Source organism: Anastrepha ludens, chromosome 2 (genome assembly GCF_028408465.1).
Source record: "Anastrepha ludens isolate Willacy chromosome 2, idAnaLude1.1, whole genome shotgun sequence".
NCBI classification, from domain to species: domain Eukaryota; kingdom Metazoa; phylum Arthropoda; class Insecta; order Diptera; family Tephritidae; genus Anastrepha; species Anastrepha ludens.
Window position 1 is genome coordinate 152,902,471 of NC_071498.1, and position 22,497 is coordinate 152,924,967.

The 22,497-nt window shown below is 39.7% G+C and overlaps 2 protein-coding genes across 6 annotated transcripts; one reads left to right on the forward strand and one right to left on the reverse strand.

The window, feature by feature from the left end:
- Positions 1-6,087: 6,087 nt before the first annotated feature.
- Positions 6,088-11,867, reverse strand: LOC128855623 (lysine-specific demethylase 2B). Of its 2 annotated transcripts, none has more exons than XM_054090673.1 (6): positions 11,660-11,867; positions 10,078-10,765; positions 9,489-10,016; positions 6,982-7,393; positions 6,759-6,918; positions 6,088-6,687 (listed from the first exon to the last, which is right to left on the reverse strand). In XM_054090673.1, the coding sequence occupies exons 1-6, from the start codon at positions 11,716-11,718 to the stop codon at positions 6,501-6,503; spliced, it is 2,034 nt and encodes a 677-aa protein (XP_053946648.1). In that variant the 5' UTR covers positions 11,719-11,867; the 3' UTR covers positions 6,088-6,500. The 2 variants fall into 2 exon arrangements, with proteins under 2 accessions (XP_053946648.1, XP_053946649.1); XM_054090674.1 differs by lacking the exon at positions 11,660-11,867 and adding an exon at positions 10,935-11,235.
- Positions 11,868-13,646: 1,779 nt separating this feature from the next.
- LOC128855624 (protein dalmatian) lies at positions 13,647-18,578 on the forward strand. 4 transcript variants are annotated; one of them, XM_054090676.1, is made up of 10 exons: positions 13,647-13,783; positions 13,882-14,156; positions 14,219-14,512; positions 14,593-14,766; positions 14,824-14,940; positions 15,003-15,209; positions 15,293-15,907; positions 15,969-16,636; positions 16,704-17,765; positions 18,103-18,578. In XM_054090676.1, exons 2-10 carry the CDS (start codon positions 14,108-14,110, stop codon positions 18,352-18,354), a joined length of 3,438 nt encoding a protein of 1,145 aa, XP_053946651.1. In that variant the 5' UTR covers positions 13,647-13,783; positions 13,882-14,107; the 3' UTR covers positions 18,355-18,578. The 4 variants fall into 4 exon arrangements, with proteins under 4 accessions (XP_053946651.1, XP_053946650.1, XP_053946653.1 ...); XM_054090675.1 differs by having other exon boundaries at positions 13,647-14,156; XM_054090678.1 differs by having other exon boundaries at positions 13,647-14,156; positions 14,824-14,906; positions 15,002-15,209.
- The last annotated feature ends 3,919 nt before the right edge of the window (positions 18,579-22,497 follow it).

A 22,497-nucleotide genomic window follows, 5' to 3' on the forward strand; every position in this document is an offset into this window, starting at 1 on the left:
TCATAAATCTACCACTATTTTTTTTAAATTCTACCACTAAACGAAAAAAAAATGTCCGAACACTGCATAGAACCTCAATTATGTCTCAGCGTCATCGAAAATTTGGACCATCGGAAGGAGGTGTGCCGGCGAGGCCGCGGCGGCCATTTTACCGATATTTTGTTCCATACGTAATTGAGCCATACGAATATTATCATAATAAAGAAAAATGACAATAATTTCCTAAAAAAATTGTATTTTATTCAAAATCAACACCGGTCCTTGAAACTTAACCACCCTTTATAAAGCGCTGATACGACCTGCGCTTACATATGGCTGTGAACTATGGACGCTGAAAGCTAACGAGACAAAACAGTTAATGTGCTTTGAAAGAAGAGTGCTCCGAAAGATCTATGGTCCGCTTAGACTGGCAGATGGCACTTATCGCATTAGGCACAATGCCGAACTCGGAGACATAGTTAAGAAAAACGTTATAATAAGATTTATTAAGTATCAACGACTTCGATGGCTGGGACATGTGGCTACAATGCCAAGGGAGCGATCAACGAGAAAGGCACTAGATCTTCGCCCAATTGGAGAAAGAAGAAGGGGACGCCCCAGGAAAAGGTGGCTAGAAGATGTGGAAGATGAACTTAGGAAAATGTGCGTGCATTGTTGGAGGGAAGTGGCTGTAAATCCAGATCGATGGCAAGAAGCTGTGAAGGAAGCAATGGTTCACCAAGGACTGTGACGCTATGAAGAAGAAGAATTGTGGCAAAATACGGCAAAACTCACGAAAGAGCTGAGGCGATTAGGTGCTGGTTTGCGATTGGTGATGGTTGTACTCCGAAAACGACTTTCGGCGCGTGAGAGTTCAAGAAAGTGGTAAGACTATATTCCAGCAGGGAACTGATTTACAATTATTAACAGTACAGCAATTTAAGGCTAAATTGTAAGCCAATTTACAAAAAAAAAATGAATTATTATTTTTCTATGCAACCCGGCACAGTCTTTTCAATGAGAAAAGGAAGTGACAAAAAAAGAAGAAAAAATATTAATATGAAATAAAAATCAAAACAACAGGGGATAAACAATTCTATAATAAGATTTATATTATAACATTTTAATTTCCTTTACCAGCTTGCATAACCATGGTAAAAATAATTCAGAAGGTATGGCCATTAGCAGGCTCTCAGCGAATTTGAAAGCATTAGCAAATCGGCTGACGTCACCGGGGTCATGACGGCGGTTTGTTTGCGAAAAAAACAGATTGTGTTGGTGATATGCGAAAAAAATCAATACAGTCTTCTCCCATGTTGCTTCGTAGCCGTCTGAACAACAAGTGATAGAACTAGTGTGAATGCATGTGAAATAAGAGTGCAGAATTCAGCTGCCGAATCCCCAAGTGACATGGCAGCCTCAGAATTTTCTTTTTCATCATAACTAAATAGCAAGGCTTGTAATATATCATCCTTGGCAGAATTCGGCTGCCGAGTACCCGATGACGTAACAATCCAAGTTAGGTTAGGTGGTGTTGCTTGATCTGTAAAAAAATCTCACTTAGCTCCCTAGGGTTCATTGTGCTACAAGTGATATGTATCTGGAGTCAAAGACATAATTTTATATAATTCAGGAGTAATAAAAAGAGGATTTAAAAGTAAACAAATAAAAATGCTGTAAAGTGTAAGACCTATATTAACTAAACTATAAAAAAAATATCTTTTAGGAATATATGTACTTTTATATGACTTCCACAGGTGTAAAGTTGTAACATCATGGCAGCATTATGCCACTTTGTTGGAGCTAATAAAGGAGAAATCAATCATGGCATTGATGCTGTAGTAGCCCTTCCGGTTGTAGTGGAGAAATTTTTCTTTAGTGGGGAAAATAACTTTTATATGCGCCCCATCGACAAACAAAATGATGCCAGGAAATCTATATTTTTGATAGAATTCCATCTTGCTTTGCCGTTTTTCATTGGCACTCATGTCGAGATTTACCCACTGAGGACACAATCGTGTTTGTAGTGACGCTAATACGTCTTTTAGTACATAGCTAAATGTCGACTGACCCATTGGCACATCGAAATCTTTGCCAACTCCGTGCTGATAACCTGCTTCCGCAAGAAACCGTAAAACAGAGGATAGTCGGAGAACTGGAGTTATGAACGACGACCTCGCTGAGATGTCTTCATCAAAACTCAAAACGTATGTAAATGCAGTTTGATTTAGCCGATAATTTTTGATAAACCTGTGTTAAACCGTATTTAAGTAAACTTTTTCTTTAACAAAAAGGCGAGCACTTACATTGGTTCGTCCATATCGAGAGGGTTGCTGGATCTCTCCATATTTTTCGCTCAATTCTGAGTCTCCGTTTGCTTCTCTCACTTTCCTTCTCCATTAACCCAACTGCACATGTCAACGAATACATTTTAATTTGAAAATTCAGCTAACTTGGCAAAAAACTTAAAGATTATTTGCGAAATTGTCTTGTTTACATTGAAGTGAGCTGTTGTCGAAATATCAAAATTTAACATTTGAGTTGGCAGAACTTTTTTCGTGTTCACATGGAACCCACGATTACAATTTCTTCGTATTCGTAGTAGACATTCGTATTCGAAGGTTTTCCACGACGGATTCTATGATAAGTTAGGTTAGCCTGGTTGGCAATAAGCCACGCATAGACCTTTTGGTCCCTAGCGATACCAGATAGAGACCGACCTCTATGAATACCTAAAGTAGACATCATATAGGATGTCAGCGCTTTTGGCGAATCTATGTAGAGCTGGGAGCTCCGCTTTTGAGACGTCTTCCAGACCCTCAAACAGTGGGGCTCCCAGGTATCTTAGTCGCGTTTTTGATAATGCTGGACAAACGCACAGAAGGTGTTCCAAAGTCTCCTCAACATCCTCTCTGCATTTGTCCGTGTTAGCAATCCCTATCTTGTACGCATGTGCAGCCAATAGATTGTAACCTGTTAGCATACCTATGATAGTTCTGCATTCCTTTCGCGAGAGCGTAAGTACGAATTGAGTAAGTTTTTTCCCGTTAGTTCTACACATGACTTTTGCTGTTTTGCATGTGGTCAGGTTAGTCCACCTAGCTTCCACTTGCCTTTTCATGTGGTCGTCCATTTCATTGTATTATATATTGTGTTTAGCGGTCTTGGTATGTCGTTCTCTTGTTCAAATGGTAGTCTCACTTTTTGCTATCTCATCTACTATTTCGTTCCCCATAATGCCTTTGAGACTAGGTACCCAGTAGATATGCAGCCTACTGTTTCCGGCTACCCTTTCTATGGCCTCCCTGCTCCGTCGAACATTTTTGGACTTAATACAATGAGCTTATTGCTGCTTGACTATCCACGTATATATTAATTGTTGAGTTCTTTCTTGTTCTAATGTAGGCTAGCTCCGCGGCCTTCCCCACAGCAAAAACTTCTGCCTGGAAAATACTGCTGTGGTCTGGCAGCTTGATAGGCTGCCTTATTCCTAGTTTTGAGCAGTAAATACCCGCTCCCACTCCGTCTGGAGTTTTCGAGCCGTCTGTATAGATGTGAAAAGTTCTATGGCCTGGCTTCATGCCTTTGTGCCATCCCTCCTCTTCAATTGTAGTGCGAAACCTTCTCTCCCAATTAAAGTACGGAGTCATGTAGTCCGTGCCACCTGAGCTCCACTTTCCTATTGAGCTGTGACCGAAGGTTCTGCAGGTGAATACCCCCGCGGTCATTAGCCTCTTCGCGGATTTCGCTGCCAGGTTTTCCGCCATGAGGTCAATAGGTGGCATGCTGAGTATCATTTCCAGCGCCGCCGTTGGAGTGGTCTTCATCGCTCCTGTTATGCACAGAGCAGCGAGTCGTTGAATCCTTTCCAGCGGCATTAAGTATGTCAGTTTTTTTGTCGCAGTCCACCATACTAAGGTTCCGTATAGCAATATCGGTCTGACTACTGCTGTGTAGCACCAATGCATCAGAGAGGGTGATAGACCCCAAGTAACGCCCAGCATTCTTTTACATGCGTACAACGCATTACTGGCTTTTTTCACCCTCTCCTCAACGTTGTGCTTCCACAGCAATTTGCTGTCCAGTATTACTCCGAGGTACCTTGCATAATCTTTGAGAAGTAGTTCGTTGTTGCCTAGCTTCGGGAGGTTCCACGCCGGAACTTTGTACTTCCTGGTAAAAAGTACCATGTCCGTTTTTCCCGCGTTTATCCCTAGCTCTGCGCGAGATGCCCATTGATGTATCGTTTTGGGAGTGCTGTTTATCACATTACTGATGGTGTCCAGGTACTTTCCCGTAACTACAATAGCTATGTCAACGGCATATGCCACTAGTTTAGGTGCCCCTCTGTCAAGATTCTTAAGAATTTCATTTGCTACAAGTAACCATAATAGCGGCGATAGTACCCCACCTTGCGGAGTACGTCTGCATGCATATTTGGTGACGCTCGCATCGTTCCACTCCGCTCTTATCTTTCTGCTAGCTAATAGCTGCCTTATCCATAGATAAACCGCGGGTTGCACATTAAGTGACTCTATGCTATTTAAAATAGCATCTTTTGTGGATTCAATAACGACCCATGAGCTGCATTTTGTTGCAAGGGTCAAAAACTGATGCCTGCTTTTACGATGAAGAATTAGAAAATTTACCTTTCTTTTTTCTGAACAAAGTCAGGCCCCATTCATGGGAAAGTTTAATATATCTCTTATAAACTAAAATAATTCGTTTTAAAGTTAAATTTTCCAAGTTACAGGGTGTAATCTTCGATAGTTTGCTTACTTTCTTGCCGCCTTAGTACTTGGTGAAAAGATAAAGAAACGTTGTTGACGACATTTAAAGTAATTGGTCAGCGGCCCATCTAACTATGTAGCGCCAAACTGCTCGGCGGGAACCAGTGATGATACGCAGTTGATAAAGCTCCAAGCAGACCCAAATGCTGGTGTGTCATCGACTTCACTTCCACTGATAATTTCGTCCAGATGCTAAATAGGATCGCCGACAGAAAGTTGAAGGTTCCGTCCAGTGAAGAAGCGAGAAAGTCTGGAATGGCAACCATTCACTTTTGAACACAAGCCATCGATGCCATAACCGGACGCCCATATCGAACAATCGTCAACGTGTGAGATCAAAGAAACTCCCTCTGGTGGTTGAGAAAACTTCGGACTATAGAAGTTGAAAAGCAAAGAAGAAAGGACTCCATCGTGCAGCACCACCGTCTTTATCGTCATCTGTTTAGAGATTTGGTATTGAAGAAAATCAAAATGTTTGAGTGCCACCTGGACATCAAGCTTCCACTTGCGTCCAGTGTAATGCAAATAGTTCACAGACTTCTAGCTAATTTTCAGCTTCTGGGTTAATGGTTACTGGTTCAATGCCATAATCTCCGACGTCTTTGGAGGATTAGTTTACAAGAGATCGAAAATGTAAGAATCAACGCTTTACTATTGCATTCTTGCTCCGACTTTTCACATTCTTCGTAGTGACACTGAAGACTGTATCGAAACTTGCTTAGGTCCTACTTGATTTAATATAAAAAAAGTGGGTACATTTTTTAAAAGATATACGCGAATCTTGGATTTTCCATAGGCCACGATCCAATGGTGAAACAAGTTGTTGTTGTTGTTGTAGCAGTAATGGTAGCCCTGTCAGTGTAGTGTAATCACCGGTCGTTTTCGTCTATCTCATCTAACGGTAGGCCAAGGCAACTTGCTGTTTCGACAGGTTGGGTCCAGAGGGAGAGGGGTGTTAGATGAGTGGGTTTGATGGAGCATGTGAAAAGGTGGTTAGTGGTGTTGTTGTTGTTGGAGCAGCATAAACATTTCCCATGCTTACATACGGGGAATGCTGCTGGAGTGACAGTCCTTGGCCGGATATAAATCCGGGTCGTTTCGGTAACGTAGAACCGACTGACGTGGTTAGTGTCGGGGTGCGGGGTGCCTTCACATGCCAGACATATGTTTAGTATGTCGGGGTCGATTCTGGATAAGTAGGAGTTTAACCTTCTACAGTATCCAGAACGTAGTTGTGCCAAGGTTACACGGGACTTTTGAGTACATCGCGCATTTCGAGCGGTGATGCAAAAGGATTAATAATAATATATTATAATAATTGTTTTATATCGCTTATGCAATACCGTTACAGATTTTTAATATGAATCATTCAGATTGAAAATAAATTATTATTTATGTGACAAAATACAATGTTTTATTAAACAAAAAATTGGGGACGCAGCCATACAAATACGTAGATAGTGAATTTCTAGTTTGCACAAACTTCATCACGGCATCACTTATTCTTATTAAAATTAAAACATAACTATCATTATTTTATATTTATCGTAATTAATGCTTCTTATAAGCGCCTTTTGACAATATGACAATTTTATTAGAAACTAGCCGTATCATATATAAAACATTTAATAAAAAACTAATACAAAACTTCATATTACATCTGTGTGTGGATTTCTGTCTTGTTCACAAACTAAGTTAACTACAAATATTCTTATCGTCCATGTTTTTATTCTAGTCACGCGTACGGAGACCCCAAACCGATGTGCGACGCGTGCCAACTGTCGGTCTGGCCACTGAGCTGTATATGAATTTATTAATTCCTATATTGGGGAAGTTTTGCTCCAACAATTCCATCCCAGTATCTGAGAGCATTCCAAATATATCGAGATAGGTGAGTGTAGGCAAGTTAACTAAATCCCTAAATACAAACCATCGATTGAGTTACACACTTCGGAATGTGCTGAGTAATAAGGCAATTAATGTACTTACATGTAGGACGAGGCTGGGATGAGATAGCAGCGCGACAAAGATAAATATTCGAGCATTTTAAATTTACAAATAATATTAACCACATTTCCAGTCAATGCAGTACAATCGGAAAAATCTATTTCTAAAAGTTGTGTGCATCGTTTAGCCAAGCTAGCCACATCTACAAAAATACTTAATTATTAACAAATTTACTCGTATTGTTCATTTTGTTTCTTCAACTTACGTGAGTCATACAGAGTTTTGCGGCAACCTGACATATTTAATCGCATAAGATTTGGTGTTACATTCGTTACTACCGACGTCACGGCATCCACCGACAGATTTGTCCACGAAATATTTAAGCTATTCAAATTTTGCAACGATTCCATTATTTTGCGTACACTCCAGGCCTCCAGTCCTATGCACATTGCCAGGTTTAATGCCTCTAAATTGGTGTTCTTAGCTATTTCATTGCAAATCCCATCGTTAATGGGTACATGTTCCAAGCTAAGTTTCTTTAATTGGCGGCAGTGTGACAATAGCATCTTTAGCGAAGACTTGGTTAGAGACGCCATACTTAAATCTAAATACTGTAACTTCGACTCGAATTTCGGTTCGGCGTGGAGAAACTCACTATCGAAAACAGGATGATTTAACTGAAATAATAAAAAGAAACAATTTTTATGAAAGTCTCATGTACAACTATAACAATTTTAAGGGTAATTCACTGAATGATAAATAAATAACGACCAATGTCGTAAGAAGCTTGGACGATGTCATCCGATGAAGCGTTCCTTGGATTGTTTGAGAGCAAGATTTTGTAGCAACGGCGAATATTGCAGTCGATGGAACGATGAACTGTATCAGCTTTACGACGACATAGACATAGTGCAGCGAATAAAGATCCAGCGGCTGCGTCATGTCGACCGAATGGATACAAACGCGCCGGCCCTAAAAGTATTCGATGCGGTACCAGCTGGTGGTAGCAGAGGAAGAGGTATTGCCCTTCTGCATTGGAAAGATCAGGTGGGAAAAGGACTTAGCTTCACTTGATGAGTCCAACTGCCGCCGGTTAGCACGAGAAAGACACGACTGGCGCGCTTTGTTAAACTTGGGCAAAATCGCTTAAGACGGAAGTCTACTGTGAATTTTTCAAAAAATCGATTTTTTTTTTTATTAGCTTAAAAAATACTTTGAACCCTCTTAAATAAGGTACAATATGTGTTACAGCTGGCTAAATTTTTCTTCGTTGAAATTTCGACCTTTTCCCGAAGCGCTCCAAAGCGCGTACCTGCTATACTGAAACTTTAAACGCATTTTTCTCGAAACTAAGTTTTTGTATACGGTGTACACGATATCTCGAGTTCTGATAAATGAATCAGCTTAAAAATTTAATTATATATTCTCTGTAATAGTGTCTCTCGTCTGACATAGGATTTTTTTGATATCGGTATTTGTTAAATTGTTATAAACAATAGTAACATCAATTTTAGGCAAAAAAAAAGAAAAAAATTTCAAGAATTTTTTTTTCAACGCCAAAATTTTTTATCGACATAATCCTACGTCAGACGAGAGTCAATACTATGTATATGATAACAATATTTTGTTTTTTTGTTTTAGATCACCGAAACGTAAGATTTCATGTACACCGTTTAGGCACCTAAGAAAAGCGGGCCTGCGCTTGCAGAAGTGCCACAGCGGCCATTTTGAATATTTTGACTTAACATTTTTTTTTCAAAAACTTAAATATATAATAAAGATAAGAGTTTAAATAGATTTTATGTACGAGCAATATTTTGTTAGAAATAAAATCCGGAAAATAAGCCTGTTTTTTCCCTTGTCACAGTAGACTTCCCCCTTAAGCGGTTATCACGCCAATTAAGAAAAAGAACTCAAGCTCAAAGAATAATACCTAAGAGTATCATTTGTAATAAAATTTGACGTTATAACTTCGACATCTTTAAGTCAAGCTTCCTTCGGATATTTTAGATCTTAATTTTTTTACACTAAACTACACTTTTATGAAGTTCTTGGTTAGGTGTCAATGAGCGAAAATAGGATTTTTAATTGCGTCGAGATGCAGCGCTTAAAAAAATTTGTTGGCTCATATTTGCAAGTTTCATTTAAATTTGTGTTATCTAGTTAGTTTAGATTAGATTTTCTACGAAGTTTGTACTTCGACCTCATGGCCTTTGGTGCCCTCTACTCATCACTGTACTTCATCCAGACCCAGTTTCTTTAGTAAAGTCAGGATAGAGCTGGGTTGAATTGAGCGTATGTACCTTTCTTCTGGCTGCAGTTGGCCGAGATGTCTCAACCTTCTTCGCGATATAGCGTTACATTAAAGGAGAAGGTGCATTAGAGTCTCCTGGAATTGATCGCAAAAACGACAAGAGTCAGTAAACCATATCCCGATCATGTGCAGATGACTACGGAGTCTGCAGTCGCCTGTGAGAATACCCGTGAGCATTCTCAGTTTTATCCAGTTATGGTGCTATTGCATTAAATACCAAAATCCGCTGATACCCAGGGGCAAAAGCGACAAAACGTAAAAAAGGCCCGTCCAGATATAAGCTTTACCAGAGGTCTCAGGCTATTCTCGGCAAAATAAGCGAAAATGAGGTCAAAGAGGTAACTCATCCAAAGGACGCGGCCGATAAGGCAAGGTGAACACTCTTATCGTTTGGGGCAACCATTTAACCTATTGAATTAAAAGTAAATTGTATAATAATTATATTTATTTCAAATTACCTCAGCCTGTGCCAAACGTAGTATTACTACGCCGCGCGTTAATATATTCTCTAAGGCACCGGCGCGTAAAAACCGTCCTCCTAAGTCCAAACGCGTCCATAGCGACTCATCACTGGCGCACCTATTAAAGCGCCGACATACGTAACTGCAACGGACTAATGCCTTTTTAGGAAGCCATTTAAAAATCTGCAACACAATCTCATCCGACAATGTAGTAAAATGGTCTTTTCCATCTGTAATATTATCGGGCAACTGCTGTTGCCGAAATAGAAAGAAATTATCATATAAAGTCATATGTGGCTGCTGCTCAGTGGATGGTTGCGTTGTCTGGCGCCTTTGTACTTTCAACTGTTGTTGGTGAAGCTGTTGTCTTTGTTGTTGTTTGATTAAAGTTATGTGCTTGCTTGTTGAAGGCATAGTCATATAGTTCGGTGAATATGACACCATTCCGGAATTTGTTGAACTACCATTTCCGTTATTATGAGTATTAGCAATATTATTTATAGTGGCATCACCATTACCAACGACCTTTCAAATGAAGTCAATATAATATATGTAAATAAATTTGTTTCTTGGTCTAACAAAATACCTGTTGCGGTTGCGTAGTATGCTGTGAAGTAGTTCTTGCTGCTCGATTATGACTGTTACCAGAAACTATGGCCAGAGGACTACGTGTGCTTCTGCCAGCTGAAGGCGAGTTAGAATTGGAATTTGCATTGTGCAGTTGTGATGCGGATGTTGATGAAACGGGCGACGAACTATTACTTGCGATGCCCGCACCCATGCCAAGTATAGCTACTTTCCTATATTGTGATAATACTTTGTCTCCATTTTTTAATTGAATTTGTTGCTTTTGCAGAGTTTGTTTGCTTCCATCAGCTTGTTCATCAAAAGCTTTGTTATTACTGTTATTGCAATTTTGGGTTAAATTACTACACTCTGTTTCAATGTGGTTAATGTTGGGGCTAGGTATTAGTGTATTATTATCGCTGCTCAGTGTACTATCTAGTGTGCTATCCAATGGTCTACAAGACGTCATACGTTGATGACACATTTTTGGAGCATCCAAATTCGGTGTACAACCATTCGAGTTTTCATCTGCACTTGCACTCAATACCAATGCTATAGATGAAGCTGCCGAAGATGAACTCTCTTCCGAGTCAAGCATCCCAATGCCCATCTCTTCCAAATATTCTGTTGTAAGAGTACTGGGTGATGAGTTCGATTCCAGTTTGGCTAGTTTCCAACTGTTGATTGGTGTAGTTTTTACACGTTTTCTGTAAAAATCCAAAAATATTAATAAAATATTTATTCAAAACTGTAACTTAATTTTCAATTCCACTTTGCATTCCACAACACACACACGACATACAGCCAGGTTCGCAAAGCGTGCTATAGGCACATAAGAGAAATGTAGAAATATGCAAAAAAATCGCCAGCCAGCACCTTTGGGTCATAAACCTTATTTAATTGATCAGCACAATTTTCACTTTATGACTTGACTTCAGTTCAAATCAAGGCATCCAGCTAGCAAACACCACAAGTCATTGCAATTATAACATTGAACATTTGTTAACTTCTTCGCAACATATGTAGGTACAACGAAACTTGCACGTTACTAGAATTTCTTCATATGAAAATTAATGCTAAATTGCAATTCCAGCGATGATCCACTTAAAAAAAACTAAGAAACGCAGATGATATACACCAAAAAGACAAAAACTGCGCCACCTTTTGTTTGACAACAAGAAAAATTGACGGCAAAGGCAACTACTGTCATTCGGCGGCGATCGGCTATGCGCATTAAAATCCATCAGTCATTACACACAAGTAAACAAAGCCAAAACACAAACACACCCACATTCAGCGCCACGTTTCGTGTGCACTATTCGGCCCAACACGTTCTCGTCATTGGCGCCCGTTTCTGTCATTCCCGTGACATAATTTGCGCCTTTTTTTTTTGCGAAATTTTTTATTTGGACTACCAAGAGCGCATAGACCCCCATTGGAACCTTTTTACACATTTTTAACAAACTATGGTTGCTGTTGTTGTTATAACAACTCAAAAGTTCCTCGTAAATATTTAGGGAATGGTGTTGGATTTGTAGAATATAAATTTGGGTCGTTCTGATAACGTAGAATGCAGGACGTTGACCAAAATATTGTCTTACCTTGCCGTCGGACACAAATTTTCAATGTTATCTGTTTGTTTCAATTTCTTATTACTCATTGTATAAATACTTTTCACTTTATTTTTCTGAAACTTTAATTTTTCTGCCAATTCACATAAAACAAGTTGCGGTACAAGTAGAAATTCGACAATCAACAAATAAAAGATTGCCAACTGTTGCGCATTGCCAGATATTGCCACAAAGTACAGCCACACACTAAAGTAGGATGTACACATACCGACTTGTCTGTGCTACATGGGCAAGGCTAATTGAGTACTATAGGTGGCGCCTTCTTAAAACAGTTAGTTTATTTTTCGCGGTTTTGACAAATGTGACGTCATGCATCTGAATAATACAAAACTAATAGACAAAACACACAAAAGCAGATGTTTGTGTAAATTTAAAGACTGGCTTGGTTATATTGTGATTTGTGAGATTTATACTGAATAAACTAATGAAAACGAAATGTGATGTGTTAAATTATGAAAGCACAAATTAATATAATGCCTCCAAATGCAGGTTTTTGCGTTTTTATGTAAAAGATGCCGTGACAAGAAAAAGTGTGTATAATTTATTGTGTTTGGTAGTCTCTATTGCTTTTGCCTGCTCTTCCTCTTCACTATCAAGTGATTCCCTTTGCTTTTGTTTGCATAATCTCGGTACCCGAAGTCACAGCGAACTCAGAATATCTAGTGTTTCTAACTAAAATTCTCATTTGTTCTCATTGTCTAAGAATTTGTTTGATTGCAAAAATTCTTTTTTCGACTGGTGGTATCACGTCGATATAAAATTAATAACAAATAATAAGGGAAAGAAAAATAAAGAATCACAGCTGACTATATATGAAAAGAAGAGTTGTATTGAATGTAATTCCATTTTGTAAGCGACACAGCAGCACAGTAACTGCAATAGTTATAAAACATGGTGAGATACAACTTAAGCAATGATATATGACGCTTTGTGGCGTCTGGGGCTATTGCAAAGAAAAATAGATGGTGACGTTTTCCCAAAACAGTTACTTTATTTTTCGCGATTTTAACAATTCTTATGTCAGGTTCCTTACCAATACAAAACAAATGAACCAAACAAGCAAAAGGAGGAGAAATTATATGTTTGTGGAAATTTAGTGAATGGCTTGATAACATTGTGACTTGTGAGAGTTTAACTAAACGAACTAAGTGTGTCCAAAAGAGTCACGTGTTTTATTGTGAAAGCACTAATTAATATTTTATTTATTTATTTATATAAGCTTATACAATGTAAATTTACATATGTACAACCTAAAAAACATGCAGCGCTAGCATCAGAGGCTATCAGCTGACTAATTAATATAATGCCTCCAAATGCAGTTTTTTGCGTTTTTCATTTTGTTCGCTTATTCATGAAAATACCTATCCTTGTATTCTATCATTCTTGGATCATTACTCTTTCCATGTCTTGCTCAATGCTTAGCTCGCTACTCACTATGATTCCTGCCTTAGGTATTTGTACACCTGAAACATCATTACCCGAATACCAACAGGAAGAATCAATCCTGACTGCTAGAATGATAGAGAAAAAGATTGCGCCTTCCGGATTCGCCGTGTCGTAAGAGCCCATGAATAAACAAGCAGAAGGAAGGGGAATTACTTGTTTGTGAGGAAGAAGAGTAGGCGAAATCAATAGAAACAACCAAACACAAGAAATTATACGCACACACATGTACTTTCTTTCCACGGCGTCTTCGCATAAAAACACAAACAAACTGGGCACTTCGATTTCATTAGTTCCAAGCCATTCACTGAATTTTCAAAAACATGTAATTTCTCCTAATTTTTTTTTCCGTTTGTTTTGTATTGTGAAGGGAGCAGACTTGTAAAAATCACAAAAAATAAAGTAACTTTTAATGGCGCCTCCTTAGATACTCAATTCGCCTTGCTGGTAATGGATATTTTAACGCAGGCGAATTTATAAATTCGCCGACTTTTGGGTGAAATGAATACGCATTAATGGCTACTTTGAATCCGATCAAGAAGAAGAAAAGTGAAAGAAAATTGGCGGCTTGGGGAGTTTTTAATACGTATTTGTTTTTTGGGAATAATTATATTCGTTCATATTCCTAGAAAATTTTAAGAAACTAATATTGTGAGTGGTGTGGTGCATACAAAAACTTAGAAAATTGTGTATCGTTATACCTATGATTAGATCTTCGGAATTTCATCGGCCAAAAATTATCATTGTAGGGGTTAATCCTAATTGCTGCATTAAATTACGCTGTATTAAAACAGATTTCAACATAAATAACTTTCACTGGATGAATGCTACTGCTAAAAAAGTGTGGTTTGTAAAGACTCGTTGGTGCGAAACTGTAATAAATGTAAGGAAACAACTCGACCTATACCTCAAACAAAAAAAGGTTGAGCAAAGTAAGCTACTCGCAGAAATACGAGGGCAAAAAATAAAAACCAAATGGTTAAAAGGTGTGCGCAATCGTCTAACAAACAGGATGCGCAAAAAGGTTTGCCACGGTATTCAGTTCATCATGGTGTTTGTTAATATTGATATACAACCTCTTTATAGAGTGTAAAAAGCTTACGGTAAAAGTAAAAAGAATAAATGTAGACAAAAAACTTTGCTATTCAAAGGAAAAAGAACGAAGCTCTCATAAGAAACATGAGTGTGAACCAAAAAAATCAGCATTATCTGGATGTGCAATCGCAGTAGCATTGCAGGATCAATGCACCACTAAATTGAGTGAAGAGACTACTAAGTCAAAGTGTCACGACCCAAAGTCATTTAAAAGAGCAGTGGTAAGATTAAAACGCCTTAAATTTGACACCATTACCAGGCTAGCACCCACTGATCTATCAAGAGGTTTGTTCTTTTTATTAAACGTAATAGATTTGCATATGTTCTTTATGCACATATAATTTTATTTTACATTAATCTTCAAGAATCAGCATTATTTGGATCTTTAACCGCATTGAATGTGCAAGGTGAGTACTCCTCAAGCTTGTGTAAAGAGCCTAAAGAAGCAAATCATCAACTAACATCGGTTAAAAAGGTAGTGGTAAGGTTAAAACGCTTCAAATTTATCAGACCATTGGCATCTGCTTATCAAGCAAGAGGTGGGTACTGAAATGATAATAGTTTCGAATTTTATTCATATAACCATATATTTTTAGATAATATTAATTATCAAGTATCTGGATACTCAAAGCTTAGAAGAGAGCCAAAAAAATCAATACAACCTAAAGTCACAAAATCGGATAAAGAACAGACAATCAGTATTCTACAAAGGAGTTCGTGCTTGAAAATTATAGTTTCGAAATTTTTTCACATTCAGACGTATCTGTTTTTTTAGATTGCAAACAATTTAAATCTTCAAAACTACCCGAAAATTTAAAAAAAGTCGAAAAGGTGACTGACACTAAGATGAAGACCAGATTTCAAGATAAAATTTCCAAAGGGCTGGATTTAACGCCGAAATCAAAAGAAAGGCCCAGTCAGAAAGCGTCTATATCAAAAAATGTGCCAAAAAAATCAATACAACCTAAAGTCACAAAATCAGGTAAAGAACAGAAACAGAAACAAAATATAGAAAAAATTATAGTTTCGAAATTTTTTCACATTCAGACGTATCTTTTTTTTTAGATTGCAAACAATTTAAATCTTCAAAACTAAACGAAAATTTAAAAAAAGTCGAAAAGGTGACTAACACTAAGATGAAGACCAGATTTCAAAATAAAATTTCCAAAGGGTCTGATATAACGCCAAAATCAAAAAATACGCCCAGTCAGAAAGCGTCTATATCAAATAATGTGTTCCGTAAGCAGCATGGCCTAATAATGGATTTAGTTATGACCCCAGTGACAGACACTAAGATGAAGACCAGATTTCAAAATAAAATTTCCAAAGGGTCTGATATAACGCCGAATTCAAAAAATACACCCAGTCAGAAAGCGTCTATATCAAATAATGTGTTCCGTAAGCAGCATGGCCTAATAATGGATTTAGTTATGACCCCGGATGATCGTAATAATTTGAATAAGCTAAGTTTAAGGAAAAGGACAAGTAAGCGGATTTCAGCAGATGCTAACGCCACAAAAACACTTGAAACCATCCGATTTAGTCCTGTAAGAAATTCAACTACATATGCGATAGATGTAGGAACGTTGAGCGAAGAAATGTGCAATGAAGAATCTCTAAATTTGACGAGGAGAAGTCAGGATAGAAGTGGGCCAAATAAAGATACTTCTAATTCAGAAGGTAAGAGTAAGGAAAATATTTATTAATTTACAAGTAGTTATATTTTAATTTGTCACTGCAGGAAATCGGATACCCAAAAATATCGCAAATAAGCCCGATTTGATAGAGCAATTACTTTGTAGCGATGAAGAGCAACAAACACACACAAGAGAAGAACGAAATGAAAGAAACGAAAGCCAGGCAACAAAGCCCGTAAATAGAACGCATAAATTTTTTCACCGTTCGCCCAAAACTCAACCACATTCGAATAAACTACCAGCTGAGTCGGAAAATATTTTTGAGTTTTTATCTCAATCCGATACTTCGAACACCCAAATAGATAAATGCAAAGACCCAGCGGCGGATATAATAAAAAAAATGATATCTGATGGGAAGGTGCGTGTGGCTGTTAATAATAAGGGGACGGGCCGACCTATTTTGAAACGATGCCAACGAAAAAATCGACGGAAGAAACAGATTGGACGTAAAAATAAAGCATCGCAGGAGAAAGATTCCTCCAAAAAAACTGTCGCACCCACTATTAAAGATGGTGTGCTTGAAAGTGAAGTTCATAACAATTATGACAATGACGATGATAATGGTAGTCAAAATTTGAATGATCATCTAAGTTACTCTGCAACAAAAGATGCGGGAGCAGACGAGCATGTAAGTGACGGAGGCTTTAGCCGTTTAGCTCGCTCAGTGCTGTTGCAACAAACAAAGAAATATGAAAATACTCACATTAAGACCGTAAGTTTCGTTTTTTCAGACAACATTTTCTATTTATAACGATGATATTAATCAAGTTTATCTATAGCTCGCTGAGAAACGACGCTTGCTCGAAGTCGCTCGTAAATTTGTTAGTACGCCAGCATCGAACCGGATGAAGGGAAATCTGGCTACAGCCGATATATCACCTATTCAAGCACCCAGCATGCAAGGTCGCCCAGTGTGTCCTTCACCGTGGCGAATCGACGAAGATTTGCATCTGCCGAGTGTATTTAATTTCACCAAAAATACATCGTATTTGCCGACATTTTCGAGTGATTATATTCCTGCAACTCCGAAAAAGAATAAATCAAATAATAGTTCCCAATTGTGTAATGAGACCAATGTGCCAATTGAGAAGTCTCCAGTAACAAAGCAGGCCAATTTAACCAACATACCGAATAATATAACAAGCAGTGATTCGAGTGGATGCTTGCAAGGCTCACGAGGAAATGACTCGAATGCAGAAAATATGCCGCCAACAGAGGTAACTCCTGCCCGAAATCTATCGAACAACGATGAGAATGCCGTCATATTCAATGAATTGCCTAATCCCCGGCGGACACTCAAATACCGAACCCCACTCAAAGCCATTAATGTAATAGAAGTTATAAATTTGCCGCCGTGGAAAAAACCAACGAATAGTGATGGTCAAAACGAAAAAAACGTTAAAACAGTTACCTTTGATAGTAACAAAGATGATGAAACGCAAAATGCGGACGATTTATTTGGGTTCGAGGAATTTTTAGATCAAAGCTCTGATAATGATGAGGTTTCAAATGCAGCCAATAAAACAGTGGCGAAGAGGATATCAACAAAACGAAACTTACGCAAAAAACTCAAGGAATTAAAAAAGTGGCGACCAAAAGACACCGTTCGTGATACATCCAACGCATCCGAAAAGCCGCCTTTTGTATTTAACGAAAATGGAGACAGACCGAAACAGCGGCTTATTAAGGAAATGCTCTGCTCTACCATGATTAACCAAATGCATGACAAACGTCCTGGAAAAGATGAAAGAATAGAATGTAATAGGGAAGAGGGTGATGTGCAACCAATTGAAACAGATTTTTTTAATGACTATGAGCCGGAAGATTCATTTCAGAAAAAGGTAAGAATTAATAGGGAAATATTAGTATTTAAATAATTCTATATTTACAAAAATACGATTTCTGCGATTATTATGCTTATTGAATTGGATGAGAAGGGTGTTTGATTCAAGCATTTTTATGTCGCTATAATAAAGAACATTGTTATCAACACACAAATGTTGAACAATTCGAACTCACAGGGCCTTAAAGATTCGAGCACATCTTTAATGGTAGTATGCAGTTCCCACATTCGTCATGAAATTTTTAATCGTTAAACTATTTTTTATACATTGAAAAGTCATATTACATATATTTTGATGCATTTAATAACCGAATAACTGCTTATTTTTGCAACAGCCACAGCGGACCTATGCCCGACCTGTAAAGCGAAAACGCAAAGCTGTGAAAAATTTCGTTATGTTTCTTGACAGTGAGGAATCTAATTCAGACTCTGAAAAGGACGAGCACAAGCAGAAAAAAAGGGTTCAAAAGAAGAAACGACAGGCAGCACACGATGAGCCTGAGGTAAATCCTCAATTGGAATCTTTTGTGAGTGAATTCAACAGCATGTGCAAGGAAGTGGAAAACTACGAGCTGCTTGTGGAATAGTGTAAACATATACAATATAATTTATAATTTAAGCTTTTATTACTTGTAATGCATGAATATATGTATGTAAATGTATTTTTATTTGCCTTTTAAAGGTATTTCGGTATTATAAATTTTCATTTTTGTGGATATACACATATATTTCTTTAACGTCGAACATCGCAAGTCTGTGGACATAAATGCACATAAAAAAATAAATCTATGATCAACTTATCGGCAAACTACGTATGCCTAATTTCTTTTTCATTTAGCCTTAGGAAAACATATCTTTACCAAAATATTCAATGTGAGGAATGTAGTTTACTTTCGCAAAGTCCAATCAGAGAAGTTTCGACGCTACAAATCAGGAATTTGAATTATTCCGCTACTTCCTAGTTTTAATTTTTGCTATCGCTAGTGGAGCAGGTAGCGAAAAACGCGAGTTCAACTGTATTGCTCCAAGGTATTAATAAATCAAAGCATCATGTATGAATTTTTTTTTAACCTTAAACTTTGGAAACTTTAAACGAACTCCAAAAAAAATATAATTTTACGTTGTATTCAACCATGCCTACAACCTGTGCAGTGTACTGACATACCTAATTCGTCGATTATATTTTCAGTGTACCCCCGCAAAAATGCATCTAACAAAAAAAAAACGATTACTGCTCAAATATCAGCTATGGGAGTAGTAATAGCGCAGCGGAAAGGAGAGTGGTAGTAGCGGGAGCTGAAGTGCGCATGAATAATTTCACAAGTAGCGCTCCGACCGATTCTAAGTTTTTTGCTATTACTCCAACTACAGAGAGCACTGAAAACTTGTTTGACTATTACTCTGAGTTAATAGCAGCAACGTTTATTATATAAGGGATTAGGGATAGTCAGAGGCCTGAAAAAATTATGATTTTCAATAATTTTTTTTTTTGCTAGTCAATTGTCTTATTTCACAAAAATAAAAACAGCATTAATACCAGATGGCGTACAAAAATAAAAACAGCATTAATACCAGCGACTTGACTTAAGCAAAATTTCAAAAAAAAAAAAACAGTTAATAATTGTTGTTGTTGTTTTAACAGTAATGGTAGCCCTGTCAGTGTAGGGCATATCACCGGTCATCTTCGTCTAGCTCATCTAGGGGTAGGCCCATGAAACATGCTGTTTTGACAAGTTGGGTCCAGAGGGAGAGGGGTGTAAGATGAGTCGGTTTTAGAGGGCATGTGAAGAGGTGGTTAGCGTTGTTGTTGTTGTTGTTTTGACAGCAGTGTAAGTATATCATCATTTCCTGGGCCTACCCTTAGATGAGCTAGACGAGGTGGTTAGCGTCGTGCGGGGTACCTTCACATGCCGGACATGTGTTTGGAATGTCGGGGTCGATTCTGGATATGTAGGAGTTTAACCTGCTACAGTATCCAGAACGTAGTTGTGCCAGTGCTACACGAGTCTCACGGGGAAGCTGGAGCTCTTCGTCTGCAATAGGTGGTGGTTGGACTCCGATTACGGCATTCACCGGACGGGAGTTCATGAAGGTCGTGACGGTCTCCCGGTGGATGTCGTTTATTGACTGTCTAAATAATGTCCGGTCCAGTAGGTTGCAGTCAGTTTTGTCCTGAATTGCGTCAGCGTAGTCTAAAAGATGTCTCCTGACGTGCCTGGGAGCGGCTCAGGCTCAAGCAGGTGTCTGCAGGGGTCAAAAACCTGCGGTAACATCCAAGCAGGAACTGCTTGCTGAGCAGTTTATTGTGCTCCACTACTGGGAGCATTTGTGCCTAGTTATGCAGGTGTTGAATGGGAGACATCAGGAGGCAACCGGTCGCTGTCCGAATGGCGGTATTTTGACATGTCTGTAGCTTTATCCACTGCGTGTCACTAGTTCCAGACGACCAGATAGGCGCAGCATAGTCCAGAACCGGCCGAACAATTGCCTTAAATGTCGAAAGCAACAGTTCTTTGTCCTTGCCCCAAGTGCTGCCGGCAAGCGATTTGAGGACCTTGTTGCGATTTTGGACTTTAGTGGCAATTGCGGTTGTGTGCGCAGAGAAGGAGAGCAAGCTGTCAAAGGTTACACCCAAAATTTTGGGGTTGTTTACCGTCGGAATTGGGACCTTAAGGGACAGCTTTTACCTTAAGGGACAGCTTGACCTCCTTTGTCCAGGTGGTAAAGAGGTTCGCCGTAGACATGGTGGGGGAAAGTTGGAGATTCCTCGCAGTGAAAAAGCGAGAAAGGTCGGTGAGGTAGTTGTTCACTTTGGAACACAGGCCATCAATGTCATTGCCCGACGCCATTATCGTGCAGTCGTCAGCGTATGAGATCAGGGAAACTCCCGCTGGTGGTTGGGGGAGCTTCGAGATGTAGAAGTTGAACAGCAAGGGAGAAAGGACACCACCCTGCGGTACACCTTGCTTAATCTTCCTCTGCTTTGATGTTTGACCTCGAAAAATCACTGACGAATGCCGAACGCTCAGGTAGTTTGCGGACCACCTCTTCAGACCTGGCGGGAGTGTCGACTGATAAATATCATCTAGTAGCGTGGAATGGCTGACTGTATCGAAAGCCTTCTTCAGGTCCAACGCTACTAGGACAGTCCTCTCGCAGGGGCGGTTTTGGTTAAGCCCGCGATTTATCTGGGCGTTTATGGCGGTGAGTGCAGTGGTGGTGCTATGCCCTCGTCAGAATCCGTGCCGATGTGGGGCTGGGGCCAGGTGTTTCGTGAAGAGTGGGAGTAGGAGGGCTTCAAGTGTCTTCACTACTGGGGAAAGGGGAGTTATCGGCCGATAAGATTCCCCTTGGCTGGCGCGTTTCTCAGGTTTCAGTAGTGGGACCCCTCTCCCTGCTTTCCACTTGTCAGGGATGATGAGAGTGACCAGGGACAGATTGAAGACCCTTGTGAGGAATCCTACTCCCAGAGGTCCCAGATGCTTTAGCATCAGCGCGTTTAATCCGTCATGGCTTTTGATGATTTCGAATTGTTGATGGCCCCCTAAACCTCATCACCGGAGAAAGTAAGTGGCGCACTGTCGTTCGTCAGTTTGTGCAGCCTTCTGGTAACACGACGTTTGGTTCTGTCGACCGGAGGATGCAGTATAAAAAGCCGGCTAAAAAAGCACGCGCATCTCTTCGGGTCCGACGAAGTGCAACCGCTGAAGGTGATAGCCACCTTGTCGTTGTGCTTCGTCGGGTTCGACAGGGACCTAACGGTGGACCAGAGCTTACTCACCCCAGAGGTGAGGTTACAGGTCTTCAGGTACTCAACCCATTTGGTCCGCTTATGTTGATTTACCAGTTGCCGGATCTCCAAATTGAGATCCCTTATGCGGGGATCCCCGGGATCGGCCTGGCGTAGGTGGTCACGCTCGTTTGCTAAGCTGGCTGCTTCGGCTGGGAAATGGGGATGAATGTCCTTAAAACTTTCAGCTGGAACGAAGCGAGCCGCAGCAGCTGTGAGCACCTTGCAGAATGCGCGTTCGCCTACGCGCACATCAGTGGGGATGGGAAGAGTGGCGAAGGTGTCCTCGGTGAATTCCGTGAAGCCGGCCCAATTAGCTTTTTTAAAGTTAAAGTAGGACCGGTGATTCGCGGAAACAAAGTCGGTAGGTCTCTCAATCGGGACGATAATGGGCAAGTGGTCTAATGCAAGCGATAGCATAGGTCGCCACGTTATGCTATTTATCAGACCCGCGCTAGCTATTGTTAGGTCGGGCGAGCTGCTGCAATTGCCCACTACCCGGGTGGGGGCGTCGTCGTTCACAGTGCTGAATGTCGAATCGTCTATCTGCTCTGCCAGTTGCTGTCCCCTACGATCATTTGGCAGGCTTGAATGCCAAAGATCGTGATGCGCATTGAAGTCACCTACAACCAATCAGTTTTCACATCTGATGAGCGCACCTAGATCAGGATGATATCCTGCCGGGCAGCAGGTGACAGGGGGTATGTAAATATTATAAATTTCGAGCTCGGCATCGCCTGACCGGACAGCTATACCTTGACGTTCTAAGGTGCTGTCCCTGTGGTCGATGCCTTCATCAATAAGACGATACTGCACTGAATGGTGTACTATGAACGCTAGGCCACCAGTTCAGTTGCAAAAGCTTGAAGCTTCGCGGGAGTGTCGTCGTAATTCGGGGGGTAAGGGATGCGTGATGTTGTCTGCGTTGGTCCTGCTGTGC